Below are 20,329 nucleotides of genomic sequence, written 5' to 3' on the forward strand. Positions count from 1 at the left end.
GCTCTCAGTAATGCATTTTAAGAACAAAGGATACCAAGAGAACAAAACTAATTTGATAATAGAAGTAAATTGGAAAGTTGTTTAAATTGTATGCTTTGTTTGAATTATGAAAGTTTACTTTTTACTTTACTGCCCCTTTAACTGTAAATTATTACATACATACATTCAAATATAGGAAATATGTTTTTTCTTTATCTTGTAAAAAGGAAACAACTCAGTAAACCATTTGATAAATGTAATATTCTCTTTCTTTTAATAACTTTTGGCTAGATTACAAGTTTTGTGTTATGAGTGAAAAAGCAGCGTTATGGGTTATAACGCTGCTTTTTCACTACCGCTGTTATTACAAGTCTTGTAAAAAAAGCTGTACCGCACACTTTTTTGGCCGTAACGCTAATTAACTTACGCAATTTGCGTAAAGTCTTTTTTCAATGGGACTTCCATAGCGTCGATATAACAAGCTTTTTCTGGGAGGCCAAAAAGTGAGCGGTACAGCCTATACCGCAAGATTCGTAACACAATCTAAAGTCAGTAGCATAAAACTCATAACTAAACTGCTAAAAAGTACACTAACACCCATAAACTATCTATTAACCCTAAACCGAGGCCCTCCCGCATCACAAACACTAAAATAAAATTATTAACCCCTAAACCGCCACACTCCCGCATCGCAAACACTAGTTAAATATTATTAACCCCTAATCTGCCGCCCCTAACATCGCCGCCACCTACCTACATTTATTAACCCCTAATCTGCCGCCCCCAACGTCGCCGCCACTATACTAAATTTATTAACTCTTTAAACCTAAGTCTAACCCTAACCCTAACACCCCCTAACTTAAATATAATTAAAATAAATCTAAATAAAACCTACTATCATTACCTAAATTATTCATATTTAAAACTAAATAAACCCTAAGCTAGCTACAATATAAAATAAACCCTAAGCTAGCTACAATATAACTAATAGTTACATTGTAGCTATCTTAGGGTTTATTTTTATTTTACAGGCAGGTTTGTATTTATTTTAACTAGGTAGAATAGTTACTAAATAGTTATTAACTATTTACTAACCACCTAGCTAAAATAAATACAAATTTACCTGTAAAATAAAACCTAACCTGTCTTACACTAACACCTAACCTTACACTACAATTAAATAAATTACCTAAATTAAGTACAATTACCTAAATTACAAAAACAAACAAACACTAAATTCCACAAAATAAAAAAAGAAATTATCAGATATTTAAACTAATTACACCTAATCTAATAGCCATATCAAAATAAAAAAGCCCCCTCCAAATAAAAAGAAAACCTAGCCTAAACTAAACTACCAGTAGCCCTTAAAAGGGCCTTTTGCGGGGCATTGCCCCAAAGAAATCAGCTCTTTTACCTGTAAAAAAAAATACAAACAACCCCCCAACAGTAAAACCCACTACCCACACAACCAACCCCCCAAATAAAATCCTAACTAAAAAACCTAAGCTCCCCATTGCCCTGAAAAGGGCATTTGGATGGGCATTGCCCTTAAAAGGGCATTTAGCTCTTTTTCAAATAGAATTGAGCTTGATTCTATTTGCTGATTGGATCAGCCAATAGGATTGAAGCTCAATCCTATTGGCTGATTGCATCAGCCAATAGGATTTGTTCCCCTTTAATTCCGATTGGCTGATAGAATTCCATCAGCCAATTGGAATTCAAGGGAAGCCATCTTGGATGACGTCATTTAAAGGAACCTTCATTCTGGAAGAAGACTTCGATGGAAGAGGATGCTCCGCGCCGGATGTCTTGAAGATGGAGCCGCTCTGCGCCAGATGGATTAAGATAGAAGATGCCGTCTGGATGAAGACTTCTGCCTTTCTGGAGGACCACTTCTGCCGGCTTGGATGAAGACTTCTCCCAGCTTTGTTGAGGACTTTTTGCTGCTTGGATGAAGACTTCTCCCGGCTTCGTTGAGGATGGATGTCCGGTCTTCAAAACTGTAAGTGGATCTTCAGGGGTTTGTTTTTAATTTCTTTTTATTTTGTGTAATTTAGTGTTTTTTTGTAATTTAGGTAATTTATTTAATTGTAGTGTAAGGTTAGATGTTAGTGTAACTCAGGTTAGGTTTTATTTTACAGGTAAATTTGTATTTATTTTAGCTAGGTATTTAGTAAATAGTTAATAACTATTTAGTAACTATTCTACCTAGTTAAAATAAATAAAAACTTGCCTGTAAAATTAAAACAAACCCTAATCTAGCTACAATGTAACTATTAGTTATATTGTAGCTAGCTTAGGGTTTATTTTATAGGTAAGTATTTAATTTTAAATAGGAATAATTTAGGTAATGATAGTAGGTTTTATTTAGATTTATTTTAATTATATTTAAGTTAGGGGGTGTTAGGGTTAGGGTTAGACTTAGGTTTAGGGGTTAATAAATTTAGTATAGTGGCGACGACATTGGGGCAGCACATTAGGGGTTAATAAATGTAGGTAGGTGGCGGCGATGTTAGGGGCGGCAGATTAGCGGTTAATAATATTTAACTAGTGTTTGTGATGCAGGAGTGTGGAGGTTTAGGGGTTAATATGTTTATCATAGTTGCAGTGATGTCCGGAGCGGCAGATTAGGGGTTAATAAGTATAATGTAGGTGTTGGCGATGTCGGGGGCGGCAGATTAGGGGTTAATAAGTGTAAGATTAGGGGTGTGTAGACTCAGGGTTCATGTTAGGGTGTTAAATTTTGTTTCCCCATAGGAATCCATGGGGCTGCGTTACGGAGCTTTACGCTGCTTTTTTGCAGGTGTTAGACTTTTTTTCAGCCGTCTCTCCCCATTGATGTCTATGGGGAAATTGTGCACGAGCACGTAAAACCAGCTCACCGCGGCTTTCAGCAGTGCTGGTATTGGAGTGCGGTATGAAGCACAATTTTGCTCTACGCTCACTTCTTGTCTTACAACGCCGGGTTTTTATAAACCTGTAATACCAGAGCTGTAGGGAAGTGAGCGATGACAATAATGTGCAAGTTAGCACTGCACCCCTCATAAAGCAAAACTCGTAATCTAGCCGTTTATTGGTTCCTTTAGAAAACAAACACAAAAACCATGTAAATGATTTTAAGTAGTAATACATGTCAGATGGCTCTGTACCAAGTAAACACCAGATGCTAATGATTAAAACAAATAGACAGACCTTCATAAACTACTATAATATATGAACTAAATATCATATAATTCTCGTTTCCATTAATGTTCTCCAGTAAGGACTGGAAATATATATATATATATATATATATATATATACTGTATATATATATATATATATATATATACTGTTACTGTATATATACAGTATATATATATATATATATATATATATATATATTATTTTGAAATAAGCACTCACTGGACTTTAACCAACTGTGACAACAAGTATATTCCTTAATGTGACGTTTCAGGACACAAACAGTCCCTTCCTCTGACAAACAAGTGAACAAACCAAACCTTTTATACCTCCTTGTGGCCCTCCTCTTACAGTTCAGCCAATCATAGCTGTCCTAGTATATATTCAATTAGTGACATCATCTGCCTGTGCTATACACATTGTTAAGTGTTAAGAAATCATCAGATATTGTGAAATTCACAAAGTGAACAAATGTACAGTGAAAAAAATTATATAAACAAGATAAACATCAAGGATGTTCCACTCCGATCCCATCACATCAGTTTGTATAAGAGAATTAAGGAAAATGTAAACAAACTTGATATGTAACCAATATATATACAGGGAGTGCAGAATTATTAGGCAAATGAGTATTTTGACCACATCATCCTCTTTATGCATGTTGTCTTACTCCAAGCTGTATAGGCTTGAAAGCCTACTACCAATTAAGCATATTAGGTGATGTGCATCTCTGTAATGAGAAGGGGTGTGGTCTAATGACATCAACACCCTATATCAGGTGTGCATAATTATTAGGCAACTTCCTTTCCTTTGGCAAAATGGGTCAAAAGAAGGACTTGACAGGCTCAGAAAAGTCAAAAATAGTGAGATATCTTGCAGAGGGATGCAGCACTCTTAAAATTGCAAAGCTTCTGAAGCGTGATCATCGAACAATCAAGCGTTTCATTCAAAATAGTCAACAGGGTCGCAAGAAGCGTGTGGAAAAACCAAGGTGCAAAATAACTGCCCATGAACTGAGAAAAGTCAAGCGTGCAGCTGCCAAGATGCCACTTGCCACCAGTTTGGCCATATTTCAGAGCTGCAGCATCACTGGAGTGCCCAAAAGCACAAGGTGTGCAATACTCAGAGACATGGCCAAGGTAAGAAAGGCTGAAAGACGACTACCACTGAACAAGACACACAAGCGGAAACGTCAAGACTGGGCCAAGAAATATCTCAAGACTGATTTTTCTAAGGTTTTATGGACTGATGAAATGAGAGTGAGTCTTGATGGGCCAGATGGATGGGCCCGTGGCTGGATTGGTAAAGGGCAGAGAGCTCCAGTCTGACTCAGACGCCAGCAAGGTGGAGGTGGAGTACTGGTTTGGGCTGGTATCATCAAAGATGAGCTTGTGGGGCCTTTTCGGGTTGAGGATGGAGTCAAGCTCAACTCCCAGTCCTACTGCCAGTTTCTGGAAGACACCTTCTTCAAGCAGTGGTACAGGAAGAAGTCTGCATCCTTCAAGAAAAACATGATTTTCATGCAGGACAATGCTCCATCACACGCGTCCAAGTACTCCACAGCGTGGCTGGAAAGAAAGGGTATAAAAGAAGAAAATCTAATGACATGGCCTCCTTGTTCACCTGATCTGAACCCCATTGAGAACCTGTGGTCCATCATCAAATGTGAGATTTACAAGGAGGGAAAACAGTACACCTCTCTGAACAGTGTCTGGGAGGCTGTGGTTGCTGCTGCACGCAATGTTGATGGTGAACAGATCAAAACACTGACAGAATCCATGGATGGCAGGCTTTTGAGTGTCCTTGCAAAGAAAGGTGGCTATATTGGTCACTGATTTGTTTTTGTTTTGTTTTTGAATGTCAGAAATGTATATTTGTGAATGTTGAGATCTTATATTGGTTTCACTGATAAAAATAAATAATTGAAATGGGTATATATTTGTTAATTCTGCACTCCCTATATATATATATATATATATATATATATATATATATATATATATATATATATATAAAATGCATGTTATTAATTGAAACTAGGATCTTCCTTCTAAAAAGGTACAGACTATTTAGAACACAAATGCAAACTGCACTTTAAAAACAAGGGAATGAGATGTGTTTTGTCCACACTTCCTAGAAAGGACAAAAGCAAAATCTTAAACTCGGTTTTCAAAATGCTGCAAAGGACCAAACCTGCTGTTTCATTTGCAGCATTTTGCAGGTTACAGATTTTATTTATTTTTTGGCCTCTTCTCTCCTTTTCATTGACTCTGAATGTATGTATGGATGCACTTTAGACTGGAACGTGTAGCTTTCACTCCTTGTTACATTAATTGCAATATTCCATCAAACATTATTTAAGAACTTGCAACAATCTCATGTTAAAAATTAACCAAAGTTTAAAACAAGTGATTTAGGCTTACAGGGATGCTAAACTCATTTTTTTCTTTCATGAATCAGATAGAGCATGCCATTTTAAGCAACTTTCTAATTTACTCCTATTATCAATTTTTCTTCATTCACTTGCTAGCCACCAATCAGCAAGCACTATCCTGGGTTCTGAACTAAAAATAGACCGGTTCTTAAGCTTTCATTCCTGTTTTCAAATAAAGATACCAATAGAATGAAGAAAAATTGATACTAGGAGTAAATTAGAAAGTTGCTTAGAATTGCATGCTCTATCCGAATCATGAAAGAAAACATTTGTGTTTAGTATCCCTTTAAGGCAATCTATCGCCCTTTGCAGGTTTATATTAATTATTTAAAAAGCCTGGCTCAACACCAACTGTTGACTTAATTGCATGGCAAAAGTGCTACTGGGTAATAACTTAAATGCCAGTAACATTCTGGGCAAACTGTTCTGTAATTAAAGAAGTAATAAAAAGGCCATCTTAGTGAAGAAGAAAATAGTTTGAGCTGTACTTAAAGGGATAGTAAAGTCCAAAATAAACTTTCATGATTCAGATAGGTCATGTAATTTTAAACAACTTTCTAATTTACTTTTATTATCAAATTTGCTTTGTTCCCTTGTTATTCTTAGTTGAAAGCTAAACCTAGGTAGGCTCATATGCTAATTTCTAAGCCCTTGAAGGCCGCCCCTCATAGCTGAATGCATTTGACAGTTTTTCACAACTAGGGGGCGTTAGTTCATGTGTCTCATATAGATAACAATGTGCTCATGCACGTAAAGTTATTTAAGAGTCAGCACTAATTGCCTGAAATGCAAGTCTGTCAAATGATCTGAGATAAGGAGGCAGTCTGCAGAGGCTTAGATATAAGGTAATTACAGATGTAAAATATATATTTATATAACAGTGTTTGTTATGCAAAACTGGGGAATGGTTAATAAAGGGATTATCTATCATTTTAAACAATACAATTTTTGGTGTTTACTATCCCTTTAAGGTCACATGACTCAAACCTACTATAATAAACGGACTGGAAGCATAATTAATTTGAAACCTCTATAAACAATGGTGAACCTTTGTTCCATTGACCTTTAATGATAAACGTTAAAACCGGCAAACAGTATTTTTAATAAAATCTTTTCATTGTTAATAAGAAACTTTAATACATTTCTGGCAAATAATGGAATAAACACTGTCAGTGAACACTCTAACATAAACATGCTTAGGTGCATTAATCTTTTTGTCCCTTCCAACTTCCTTATCTCTCTTTCCTCTGCAGGACGTCTCACTCGAGGGCTAAAGCAGATACAGCTGTCTCAGCAGCCCATAAAGCGCAAGAGGAGGCACAGATAGCCAGAATTGCTGCCAAAGAGTTCTCTCCTTCCTTCCAGCATCGAGAAAATGGTTAGTATGGGACAATATTTTTTAGTAAAATTCATGAAATAAGGCAGGGCTCCTCTTGTCCTTATTATGTCTCCATTAATGACTACTGTTGGTATATCTACAGAACATGGACCTATATAGAGCTTTCTAGGTTCTCAGAAATCTACAGATAATTATAACTTGGTGATGGGAAATTCAATGAAATAGGTGGCTAAGATTGATCAGGTGGTTGAATGGTCTTTAGGAAAGAGGGCAATCCATGTAGTAAGATGAAGGATTTTGGTTAATGTGAAGAATGAAGAATTGATCAAATAGGAGGTTAATGGCATTGAAGTCATGGATACATGAGGTCCCTAGCTGCATTTCCTGTATTCTAGGAATAATTAATGTAGACGACTATTAAGAGTGAACCTCAAACTGGCCATTAATTGCAATATAAAAGATTAGTACAATTATTTCCTTATAATAACTTAATATTATAACTTAATACAATTTGAATGGCTATGACTGCAATCTCTGGGGTTTTGCCTTATTAAATCATAAAGTTTGATGTTTTAAAATAGCAATGTAATGAAATAATTTTACTAGTGCTTTTAAATTTATGCATATAAACAAATGTATACATTGTTTACATTTTAAAATTTGCTGACAGTTGTATTCTGTGTCTCTTTAATAATATATTCTGTAACACATAATTATAATATTAGGGGTTTCTTTAATTAAATCAGTGAGTATTCACTAAAGTTAAATCCAGAGACAGGAGGCGAGACAAGCTCAATAGACAGGCTACTTTGTGTTTTTATAGTATTACAATTAACAACTAGTTATAACATGATTAATTAACACTCAAGTATCCTAAATTCCCAATCTGGGGGTGGGCATACTAACAGTATCACAATAACTGGAATAAAAGGAACAAAATCCTAACAAATATATATTAATATATTTTGATGTAAATGTCCACCAATAAAAAGCCCTCTCAACAAGGTGATGATCACACTCTCAATGTAATGTCCTGCATATAAAGTTCAAACATATCTGGCCAAATTTCGATCTCGGGTAAGATTTGTCTAAGACTACCATCTAGAGGTTCTATTGCTATACAAAATAAAAGAGGGGATAAAGAACAACCCTAGGAAGTGAGCCTGTGAGCCCAAAATAGCCCGTAAGGGGCACTGTACAAATAATGAATGGAAAAGTTAAAATGTACAATAAAATGTAACAGAAATATCCATAGGACAAATATGCAAATGCAAACCAGTAATAATGTCCTAGGGTATGAGGTTATCACAAATGGTCCAAAAGTGATAAAACACACCAAAGTTATGGTTTTGGAAGCACAAATTCCTTGGATAAGATTGTCTGATTTGCACGAGGCACCTCTTTGTTTGATTGATAAAGAACAACCCTGTCTGGTTCCTTTATTTACGATTATTGGAGCAGAAATCGACCAATTAATTAATAAATGGGTAAATTAACTGGTTTAGATCTTTTTTAATGAGATTAAGAAAATAACCTTGAAATCCAAAAAATTCCAAAATATCAAAAAATAACTCCATTCCACTCTGTCGAAGGCCTTTTCTGCATCCAAAGATAGGCCTTCCAACAGATGACAGGAGTGCTTCTGTTCGTACCTTTGACAATATTTTTCTATATAATGTAAAATTTGTCATATATTAAATGCAGGAAATCTTTCTTCTACAAATCCAGTTTGATCTTTAATTAATTATAGATGGTAAGATCTGTTTCATTCTATTAGCCTTAATTTTCATCAAAATGTTATAGTCAGTATTGACCAATAAAATAAGCCGATAAGATTCAAATAACGTTGGGTCTTTGTTGGGTTTGGGTATTAAAACAATATTTTCAAGTACTGCAGTATGAATATCTCGCAATGTTATGTATTACAAGGACTTTGTGATTATTACCATCTGTTTTATACTAGCTGTATATGCAGCAATTTTTTACTGTCTTTATTTTTCAGCCTCAATAAAAAAAAAACAACAACAATATTTTCAGATTTAAAATGTTTTGACATTAATACATTACCCTTGAAATAGTTTTGAAAATATCTACCAATACAGGGTTGATTTTCTGAGATAAAATTGATAAAATTCTGCTTGAAGGTCATCTGGGTCAGCTCCTTTCCCTAAATGATTATTAAGAATATTAAAGGGACACTGTACCCAAATGTTTTCTTTCGTGATTCAGATAGAGCATGAAATTTTAAGCAACTTTCTAATTTACTCCTATTATCAAATTTTCTTCATTCTCTTGGTATCTTTATTTGAACTGCAAGAATGTAAGTTTTTGGTGAACAACCTGGGTTGTCCTTGCTGATTGGTGGATAAATTCATCCACCAATAAAAAAGTGCTGTCCAGAGTACTGAAACAAAAAAACACTTAGATGCCTTCTTTTTCAAATAAAGATAGCAAGAGAACAAAGAAAAAAAATTGATAATAGGAGCTCATTAGAAAGTTGCTTAAAATTGCATGCTCTTTCTGAATCACAAAAGAAAAAATTTGGGTTCAGTGTCCCTTTAAGAAAATAATTAAATGGTCCAAAAAATCAGGAGATTCAAAAGCAACACTGCTTTGAGAAGTGTAAATAGATTGAAAATACTCCCCAAATGCATTAAAGGGACACTGTACCCAAAAATTTTCTTTCGTGATTCAGATTGAGCATGAAATTTTAAGCAACTTTCTAATTTACTCCTATTATCAAATTTTCTTCATTCTCTTGGTATCTTTATTTGAAATGCGAGAATGTAAGTTTTGATGCCGGCCCATTTTTGGTGAACAACCTGGGTTGTGCTTGCTGATTGGTGGATAAATTCATCCACCAATAAAAAAGTGCTGTCCAGAGTACTGAAACAATAAAAAGCTTAGATGCCTTCTTTTTCAAATAATGATAGCAAGAAAACGAAGAAAAATTGATAATAGGAGTAAATTAGAAAGTTGCTTAAGATTGCATGCTCTTTCTGAATTACAAAAGAAAAAATTTGGGTTCAGTGTCCCTTTAATTATTTGATTCTGGTCTTTAATAGTTTTCCCTTTAAAATTATTAGCAGATATACTGTACATGTATTTTGCCTTTATGATATAACTAAGCCAGCAAGCCCAAATCTATAAAAATTTGCAGATCTTTTCATTCAATTTGCTTTAAAGGGCCACTAAACCCAAAATCTTTCTTTCACGATTCAGATACAGAATAGAAATTTAAACAACATTACAATTTACTTCTATTACTTATTTTGCTTCATTTTTTAGATATCCTTAGTTGAAGAAAAAGCAATGCACATGGTGAGCCAATCACACAAGGCTTCTATGTGCAGCAACCAATCAACAGCTACTGAGCATATCTAGATACGCTTTTCAGCAAAGAATATAAAGAGAATAAAAAAATTAGATAATATAAGTAAATTAGAAAGATGTTTAAAATTGCATTCTCTTTCTAAATCATGAAAGAAAAAATGTGAGTGTCATGTCCCTTTAAGTATGTTTCTCTTTGCTATTTCATTATTAAATACTTTTCCCTGTTTTTGTCATTTGTATTATTAGAGTATTTCAAAAAAGGTATCCAAGAGTATTTTTGACCATGCAATATCATGTGTTTTGTGCCTCTACAGTAGCTTTTGCAGATTCCCCAAAATATTGGTTTGTATACCTATGGTTACTATTATTTAAGGAAAATCCATCACACTTCTTTAACCCCTTAATGACCACAGCACTTTTCCATTTTCTGTTCGTTTGGGACCAAGGCTATTTTTACATTTCTGTGGTGTTTGTGTTTAGCTGTAATTTTCCCCTTACTCATTTACTGTACCCACACATATTATATACCGTTTTTCTCGCCATTAAATGGACTTTCAAAATATACCATTATTTTCATCATATCTTATAATTTACTATAAAAAATTTTATAAAATATGAGGAAAAAATGGAAAAAAACACACTTTTTCTAACTTTGACCCCTAAAATCTGTTACACATCTACAACCACCCAAAAAAACATATGCTAAATAGTTTCTAAATTTTGTCCTGAGTTTAGAAATACCCAATGTTTACATGTTCTTTGCTTTTTTTGCAAGTTATAGGGCAATAAGTACAAGTAGCACTTTGCTATTTCCAAACCACTTTTTTTCAAAATTAGCGCTAGTTACGTTGGGACACTGATATCTTTCAGGAATCCCTGAATATCCATTGACATGTATATATTTTTTTTAGAAGACATCCCAAAGTATTGATCTAGGCCCATTTTGGTATATTTCATGCCACCATTTCACCGCCAAATGCGATCAAATAAAAAAAATTGTTCCCTTTTTCACAATTTTTTTCACAAACTTTAGGTTTCTTACTGAAATTATTTACAAACAACTTATGCAATTATAGCATAAATGGTTGTAAATGCTTCTCTGGGATCCCCTTTGTTCATAAATAGCAGACATATATGCCTTTGGTTTTGCTTTTTACTAATTAGAAGGCTGCTAAATGCAACTGCGCACCACACGTGTATTATGCCCAGCAGTGAAGGGGTTAATAAGGGAGCATGTAGGGAGCTTCTAGGGTTAATTTTAGATTCAGTGTAGTGTAGTAGACTACCCCAAGTATTGATCTAGGCCCATTTTGGTATATTTCATGCCACCATTTCACCGCCAAATGCAATCAAATTAAAAAAAACGCCAAATTTTTCACAATTTTAGGTTTCTCACTGAAATTATTTACAAACAACTTGTGCAATTATGGCACAAATGGTTATAAATGCTTCTCTGGGATCCCCTTTGTTCAGAAATAGCAGACATATATGACTTTGGCGTTGCTTTTTGGTAATTAGAAGGCCGCTAAGTGCTGCTGCGCATCACACATGTATTATGGTTAGCAGTGAAGGTTTTAATTAGGTAGTTTGTAGGGAGCTTGCAGGATTAATTTTAGCTTTAGTGTAGAGATCAGCCTCCCACCTGACACATCAGACCCCCTGATCCCTCCCAAACAGCTCCCTTCCCTCCCCCACATCACAATTGTCCCCGCCATCTTAAGTACTGGCAGAAAGTCTGCCAGTACTAAAATAAAAGTTTTTTTAAAAAAAAAATAAAATAAATTTTTAGCATATTTACATATGCTACTTTGTAGGATCCCCCCTTAGCCCCCAACCTCCCTGATCCCCCCCAAAACAGCTCTCTAACCCCCCTCTGACTTATTGGGGGCCATCTTGGGTACTGGCAGCTGTCTGCCAGTACCCAGTTTGCAAGAGAAATAGGTTTTTATTTATTTTTATGTTGTTTTTCTGTAGTGTAGCTTCCCCCCCACAGACCAATCCCCCACCCCCTGACTAATGTATTTTGATATCAATATTTAGTACTTTTAAAACTTTGAATACATAATTTTTCTGTAGTGTAGCGGCTCCCACCCGCTCCCTCCCCGTGCACGTGCCCGCCCCGCCCTCCCATGCACGCGCACGCGTCCGTGCGCGCCCACGATCACCCCCGCCCACGATCCCGCCCCCATCCACATCATCAGGGCCATCGATGGCCGCCACCCGCCTCCCGAACCGGCTCCCACCCACCAACGGATTTAGACGGTGATGTCCGGTGCAGAGAGGGCCACAGAGTGGCTCTCTCTGCACCGGATTGCTAAAAAATGTTATTGCAGGATGCCTCAATATCGAGGCATCACTGCAATAACCGGAAAGCAACTGGAAGCGAGCAGGATCGTTTCCAGCTGCTTTCCAGACCAAGGACGTACGCCACACGTCCTCGGTCATTAACTGTATTTTGTTTGAGGACGTGTGGCGTACGTCCTTGGTCGTTAAGGGGTTAAAACTGTAAATCATTAAATTGTAATGATTTATATAAATATTTTGGGAAATAAAATGATCAGATAGATAGAAAGTCTAGAGATCCTCAACTTTAATATAATTGGGTAATGGACAGACAGTTCCAGATCCATTATTGTACAATCAATTACTCTATTCAACAAATTTGAAGAAATTAAAGGGACAGGAAACCCCAACTTTTTATCATGATTTGGATAGAATATACAGTTTTAAAAAACTTCCCAATTTACTTCTATTATCTAATTTGCTTTATTCTCTAGTTATCCTTTGCTGAAGGAACAGCATTGCACTACTGGCAGTTAGCTTAACACATCTAGTTAGCCAATCGCAAGAGACAAATGTGTGTAGGCACCAATCAGCAGCTAGCTCTTACTAGTGTAGGATATGTGCATATTCTTTTTCAGCAATAGATACCATGAGAAAGAAGCACCTTGAAAATAGAAGTGAATTTAAAAATGTCTTCAAATGACATGCTCTATCTGAATAATGGCTTTCCTATCCACTTAAATACAAATCAATTCTGGAGAAAATCTCGTATGTGGAGAAGAAACATCTGGGTGGAGCAAGCGCCAAATATCAGTTAGTCCTAATAGATTTTTAAAAGAACCAATCATTTTTTTCATATTTAACTGTTGAATTTACCAAATGGTTTACAGATAAAGATTTTCCTTTTCTATCAATTTTAGGATTTGGGGTAATGTTAAAATCCACTACCACAATAATATCTGTATCTAAAAAGGATCTACCAGTTTGAGCTCTTAAAACATTTTCAATTTAAAAATGTAATAATTTTTATTAAATAAGGGGGGGCACTCCTCTTGAGGATTTATAAATTGATGATGAAAGAACTTCTGTAATCCATCCCTGTTTCAATTGTTGATGTTCAGTTTGAGATAAGTGCATCAGTGCACATTATATCAGGATTCAAATCTTTTAAATGATTCAGAACAGCTTTTCTTTTAATGGGAGAGTGTATACCCTCATTCCATGATCCTAGCTTAAATATTTCTATTGCTAAACCTTTATTTTATAACTATCTACTTATTAAAAGTCAAATTTAACATGAATAATCATATGAAAATGAAGAACATTGGAATGTGAAATATTAATATTATCATGTCAAGTTAACGCACTTGAGAAAATGTGATCGGGTTTGTGCGACTTGGGTGTTTTGTTTCCACTTTCCACGCTCCATTGAAGTCTATGGAGGAATACGTTAACATGGTTTGCAAAATTCAGACTTTGACTTTTTGCTCCATCTGTTAGGGCCTGTGTGAAAACTTTTTACTTTGAACTTCTAATATGCACAAACTATTATCCTTGGTCTACTGTTCTGCTCATTCGCAGCTTGCTGATAGTCAATCCTGTGGGCACTCTCCACGACAAAGGCGTGATCATTTCTTTTAAAGCCTAATAAGTGAGGCGTGGCCGGACTTTTAGCCGACGGACATTTGGCAGACGGACATTTGGCCGACGGACATTTGGCCGAAACACAAGTGTCTGTCAGATAACAGTCCCGCCACGAGATAGATAGATTTGATAGATAGATACATAGATTAGATAGCTAGATAGATAGATCAATAGATCTGGGACCCATGGTAAGGTTCCCAGAGGCAGTTGCGGCGCCCGAGACTCTGATTAGAACAGAGCACTCTGGAACGTATCTGCCCTCGGCCGAAATCGGAACATTCTTTAGCTTTCTGTCTGTCGGCCAAATGTCCGTCTGCCAAATGTCCGTCTGCCAAATGTCCTTCTGCATTTTGTCAGAGCACCTAAGTGAGGCAGTGTCTTTTTATACACATCATTCGTTTTTTAAAGTGATTGTAAAGTTTAATGAATTACTGCCCAGTATCTAAAAATAATCTTAAAAACAGGGGCACTTTAAATCATTAAACTTTACACTGATGCTTCTTTTTAAAAATATTTACCACTGCATTATGGTAAACATACGGCCGATCCTCGCATCTCTTATTGTATTAGGTATATCAATGAAAAATCCGGCTTCCTCCAATTGTTGCGTGCCCCATGAGCTGGAAGCCAAGGGGGGCACGCAGCGATTGGAGAGTCATTGTAAAGTTTGATGAATTAAAGTGCCCTTGTTTTTAAGATTATTTTAGATACTGGGCAGTAATTCATTAAACTTTACAATCACTTTAACTGTTTCCAGAATTCCCAGAATCCTCAAATTGTTCCTCCTGGATTCTGCTTTCCAGAGTATTTTGTTTTATTTCTACAATTCCTGTACTTTTTCATCTAAATATCTTGTATGATCTTCAATATTTGTCATCAGATTTATCCTTGAAGCCATGTTTTTCAAGTCCAGCATTACCTGAATCTGGCCCTGTTGTATTTTTTCTATCTTTCTCACCAAATTAGTAAGTTGAAGACAGATATAATCAGTTTGATTTAGTGATGTATTTTCCAAAGTGGAAGTAAATATAGCACCAACTAGTTTTGTATTATTTTTTCTCCTATCTTCGATTTTGGTGTAATTTTTGATGAATTGAAGTATCTTTCCATAAATAAAAGAGTAACAAATGCAGATCAATAAGTAATAAAAAGCAGACACACTTACTATACAGCTGGTTTATAAATGCAGGCAAATTTCACTCTGGAGCCCAGTTAAAGGGACAGTCTAGTTAAAATTAAACTTTCATGATTCAGATAGGGCATGCAATTTTAAACAACTTTCCAATTTACTTCTATTATCTAATTTGCTCAATTCTTTAGATATCCTTTGTGGAAGAAATAGCAATGCACATGTGTGAGCCAATCACACAAGGCCTTTATGTGCAGCAACCAATCAGCAGCTACTGAGCATATCTAAATATGCTTTTCAGCAAGTGATATCAAGAGAATGAAGCAAATTAGATAATAGACGTAAATTAGAAAGTTGTTTAAAATGACATGCTCTTTCTACATCAAGAAAGAAACAAATTGTGTTTCATGTCCCTTTAATATTTATCACATATCAAATTTTTCAAGACAATAATAATATAGCTGATAACAGCCAATACAGGATCAATGCTAAAAATATAATAAGTAATACCCCAAAAGATTACTATTTTAAAAAGTTGACAGTACGATTTGAAAGCTTGTGCATCTGTTCTTCAACAGATTTTGCTTCTACCCTTAATATTACTATGCAGTTCATGGTTTGAAACCTCTTCACACAGGGCACATCTCCTAATGGGGTACTTGGCTTTCCCAATACGACTTTAGGGCTTGAGTAACTCTCCTCAACTCTCCCCAAGGGTGAGCCACCTGGAACTGAGACAGCTGTAATCCAGTGACAGCAGGTGTGATCGTTGCTTAATGAACACTCTCTCCTGTCGGGAGACGTCTCACTACAGCTGTAGTATCATGCTAGACCTCCCCTCTAGTGTTAGAGGCCTGTGGTGTTAGGGCAGAAGGCTCGTGGTTTCTGCTGAACTTGTTAGGCTTGTTGGTACTCCACGCCGAACTTTGTGTGACGCATGTATCACCCCTCCCACCTGCCCACACCATCTCAATACTAAATGGATGGGAGGTGTTAAAAGGTCATCTCTGACTCCCATTCACTGCTTGGTTATTTCATAAGAAAGCCCTGATAATGAAAACCACCGCAATGTGGCAATATATTCTAAAGGGATCCATCGTCAGAACGAGAAAGCCGATGAAACATTAAAAAACGGCTTACATCAGTGTTTAAAGGCAGTTTCATCAAGTATCACTAAGACGCGTGTTACTATACATCTCAAAGGGTGGAGATGCTGGTGATATATTCCAAGCAGCAACGCCACCTACATTGAAGATATAAAGTAAAGGATCCCTTTTACATATATCACACAATTAACTAAACTAACGACAGCCTACAAGAATTAAAAAAAAAAAGAAACAATGGGGCATATCTATCAAGCTCTGGATAGAGCTTGAGGCCCCGTGTTTCTGGCGAGCTCTGAGCAGGCGGACAGACATTGCCGCAATTCAACCTGATCAAGTACGATCGGGTTGATTGACACCCCCCTTCTGGCGGCCGATTGGCCGCGATTCTGCAGGGGGCGGCATTGCACCAGCAGCTCTTGTGAGCTGCTGGTGCAAAGCTGAATACAGAGAGCGTATTTCTCTCCGTATTCAGCGAGGTCTGGCGGACCTGATCCGCACTGTCGGATCAGGTCCGCCAGACTTTGATAAATAGAGGCCAATGTATTAATGACAAACTATTAATACATTTGTTTAGTCCTTATCCTTTAATGCAAAAACAGCAACTCAATAAAACCGCTATACAGTCCTACCCTATTAACCCCTTATGCATTCTCAATCCCACCACAAACTAACCCTCCTAAACTATTAACCCCTTACATCCCCTCAATCCCACTGGAAGCTAACAACTATTAACCCTTTACACACCCTCAATCCCACATCAACATTTCTCAACTAAATAAAAAAAAAAAGTTGCACAACTATTAATCAAAGCCACAACAACTAAAACAAATATTTACACATAGTTACACAACTATTAAACACAACTACTACAACAACAACAACAAAGCCTTAGCCAATTCAACACAACAACAATAAACAACAAAACCTAAGTGAATATAATAAAACCACCACAACAAACAATGTCTACAACTAAAACAAAACATAAAAGCAACACAATCTAGAAACCAACAAACAAAATTGGGCCAAATTACAAGTTTCACGGTACGGCTATACCGCTGAAAAATTGGCGCGGAATGGCAGGTCTCCCAATTACAAGTTGCGGCAATACGGCTATACCGCTATACCGCTAGCATTTTAGCCTGTACTGCAACTCTCCATTCCGCTCATGGCTTTTGAGAGTGGAATTTTCAGGTCTCCTGTTACAAGTTGTTCGGTCAGGCTGTTACGCTAGCGTTATAGCTTATACCGCCGCAATCCATTCCGCGCTCAGAGACCAGTAGTTATAGATTGTGCAAAACAAAAATGTTTCTCAAAACTCATAACAAAAATGTTACAAAGTACACTAGCACCCATAAACTACACTATTAACCCCTAAACAGCCATCTCCCGTATTGCAAATACTTTATTACATTAATTAACCCCAATCTGCCGCCCACTCACATAGCCAACACTAAAATAAAGTATTAACCCCTAAACCGCTGACCCCCACATCGCCAACACTAAATAAACTTATTAACCCCTAAACCGCCGACCCCCCCACATTGCAACACACTAAATTAAACTATTAACCCCTAAACCTAAGACCCCCTAATTTTAAATTAAAGTTACAATCTACTAACTACCTTAAAATAAATAAAAACTTACCTGTGAAAAATAAAAAAAATAAGCTTAAAGGGACATCAAACACAAAATTTTTCTTTCATGTTTCAGATAGAGAATACAATTTTAAACAACTTTCCAATTTACTTCTATTATTTAATTTGCTTCCTTCTCTTGTTATCATTTGCTAAAAGGTTTATCTAGGCAAGCTCATGAGCAGCAGAGAACCGAGGTTCTAGCTGTTGATTGGTGGTTGCATATACAGTGGGGCAAAAAAATATTTAGTCAGCCACCAATTGTGCAAGTTCTCCCACTTAAGAAGATGAGAGAGGCCTGTAATTTTCATCGTAGGTATACTTCAACTATGAGAGACAAAATGTGGAAACAAATCCAGACAATCACATTGTCTGATTTGGAAAGAATTTATTTGCATATTATGGTGGAAAATAAGTATTTAGTCACCTACGAACAAGCAAGATTTCTGGCTCTCACAGACCTGGTTCTTCTTCTTTAAGAGGCTCCTCTGTCCTCCACTCATTACCTGTATTAATGGCACCTGTTTGAACTTGTTATCAGTATAAAAGACACCTGTCCACAACCTCAAACAGTCACACTCCAAACTCCACTATGGTGAAGACCAAAGAGCTGTCGAAGGACACCAGAAACAAAATTGTAGACCTGCACCAGGCTCGGAAGACTGAATCTGCAATAGGCAAGAAGCTTGGTGTGAAGAATTCAACTGTGGGAGCAATAATTAGAAAATGGAAGACATACAAGACCACTGATAATCTCCCTCGATCTGGGGCTCCACGCAAGATCTCACAAGAACGGTGAGCAAACATCCCAGAACCACACAGGGGGACCTAGTGAATGACCTGCAGAGAGCTGGGACCAACGTAACAAAGGCTACCATCAGTAACATACTACACGCCAGGGACTCAGATCCTGCAGTGCCAGACGTGTCCCCCTGCTTAAGCCAGTACATGTCCGGGCCCATCTGAAGTATGCTAGAGAGCATTTGGATGATCCAGAAGCGGATTGGGAGAATGTCATATGGTCAGATGAAACCAAAGTAGAACTGTTTGGTAGAAACACAACTCGTTGTGTTTGGAGGAGAGAGAATGCTGAGTTGCAACCATAGAACACCATACCTACTGTGAAGCATGGGGGTGGCAACATCATGCTTTGGGGCTGTTTCTCTGCAAAGGGAACAGGACGAAAGAATGAATAGGGTTATGCATTGTGAGATTTTGAGTGCAAACCTTCTTCCATCAGCAAGGGCATTGAAGATGAAACGTGGCTGGGTCTTTCAGCATGACAATGATCCCAAACACACCGCCTGGGCAACGAAGGAGTGGCTTCGTAAGAAGCATTTCAAGGTCCTGGAGTGGCCTAGCCAGTCTCCAGATCTCAACCCTATAGAAAACCTTTGGAGGGAGTTGAAAGTCTGTGTTGCCCAGCGACAGCCCCAAAACATCACTGCTCTAGAGGAGATCTGCATGCAGGAATGGGCCAACATACCAGCAACAGTGTGTGACAACCTTGTGAAGACTTACAGAAAGCATTTGACCTCTGTCATTGCCAACAAAGGATATATAACAAAGTATTGAGATGAACTTTTGATATTGACCAAATACTTATTTTCCACCATAATTTGCAAATAAATTCTTTCCAAATCAGACGATGTGATTGTCTGGATTTGTTTCCACATTTTGTCTCTCATAGTTGAGGTATACCTATGATGAAAATGACAGGCCTCTCTCATCTTCTCAAGTGGGAGAACTTGCACAATTGGTGGCTGACTAAATACTTTTTTGCCCCACTGTATATATATCGATTGTGATTGACTCACCCATGAGTTCAGTTAGAAACCATTAGTGCATTGCTGCTCCTTCAACAAATGATACCAAGAGAATGAAACAAATTAGATAATAGAAGTAAAGAAAGTTATTTTATTTAAAATTGTATTCTCTATCTGAATCATGAAATAAAAAAGTTGGGTTTCATGTCCCTTTAAACTATAAATTAACCTGACATTACTATTTTAAAAACTAAAATAAACGAAAAATAAAAATCCAAAATTACAAAATTAAAATTCCTAACACTATGAAAAAATAATAATCTAAGATCACAAAATTAAAAGAAATTATCCAAAATAATAAAAATTAAACCTAATCTTATATGCCTATAAAGACAAAAACGCCACCCCAAAATAAAAACACTCCCTAATCTAACAATAAACTACCATTAGCCCTTAAAAGGGCCTTTTGTATGGCATTGCCCAAAGTTAAACAGCT

At 36.6% G+C, this 20,329-nt stretch overlaps 1 protein-coding gene across 1 annotated transcript in view; it reads left to right on the forward strand.

Annotated features, from left to right (window-relative positions):
- JPH3 (junctophilin 3) overlaps positions 1-20,329 on the forward strand; it is a 377,966-nt gene that overhangs the window by 282,635 nt on the left and 75,002 nt on the right. Inside the window, exon 3 of the mRNA XM_053701187.1 lies at positions 6,853-6,977. Within this exon, the coding sequence (XP_053557162.1) occupies positions 6,853-6,977 (125 nt within the window). The remainder of the gene's footprint in view (positions 1-6,852; positions 6,978-20,329) is intronic.

This window comes from Bombina bombina, chromosome 1 (assembly GCF_027579735.1).
Source record: "Bombina bombina isolate aBomBom1 chromosome 1, aBomBom1.pri, whole genome shotgun sequence".
NCBI classification, from domain to species: domain Eukaryota; kingdom Metazoa; phylum Chordata; class Amphibia; order Anura; family Bombinatoridae; genus Bombina; species Bombina bombina.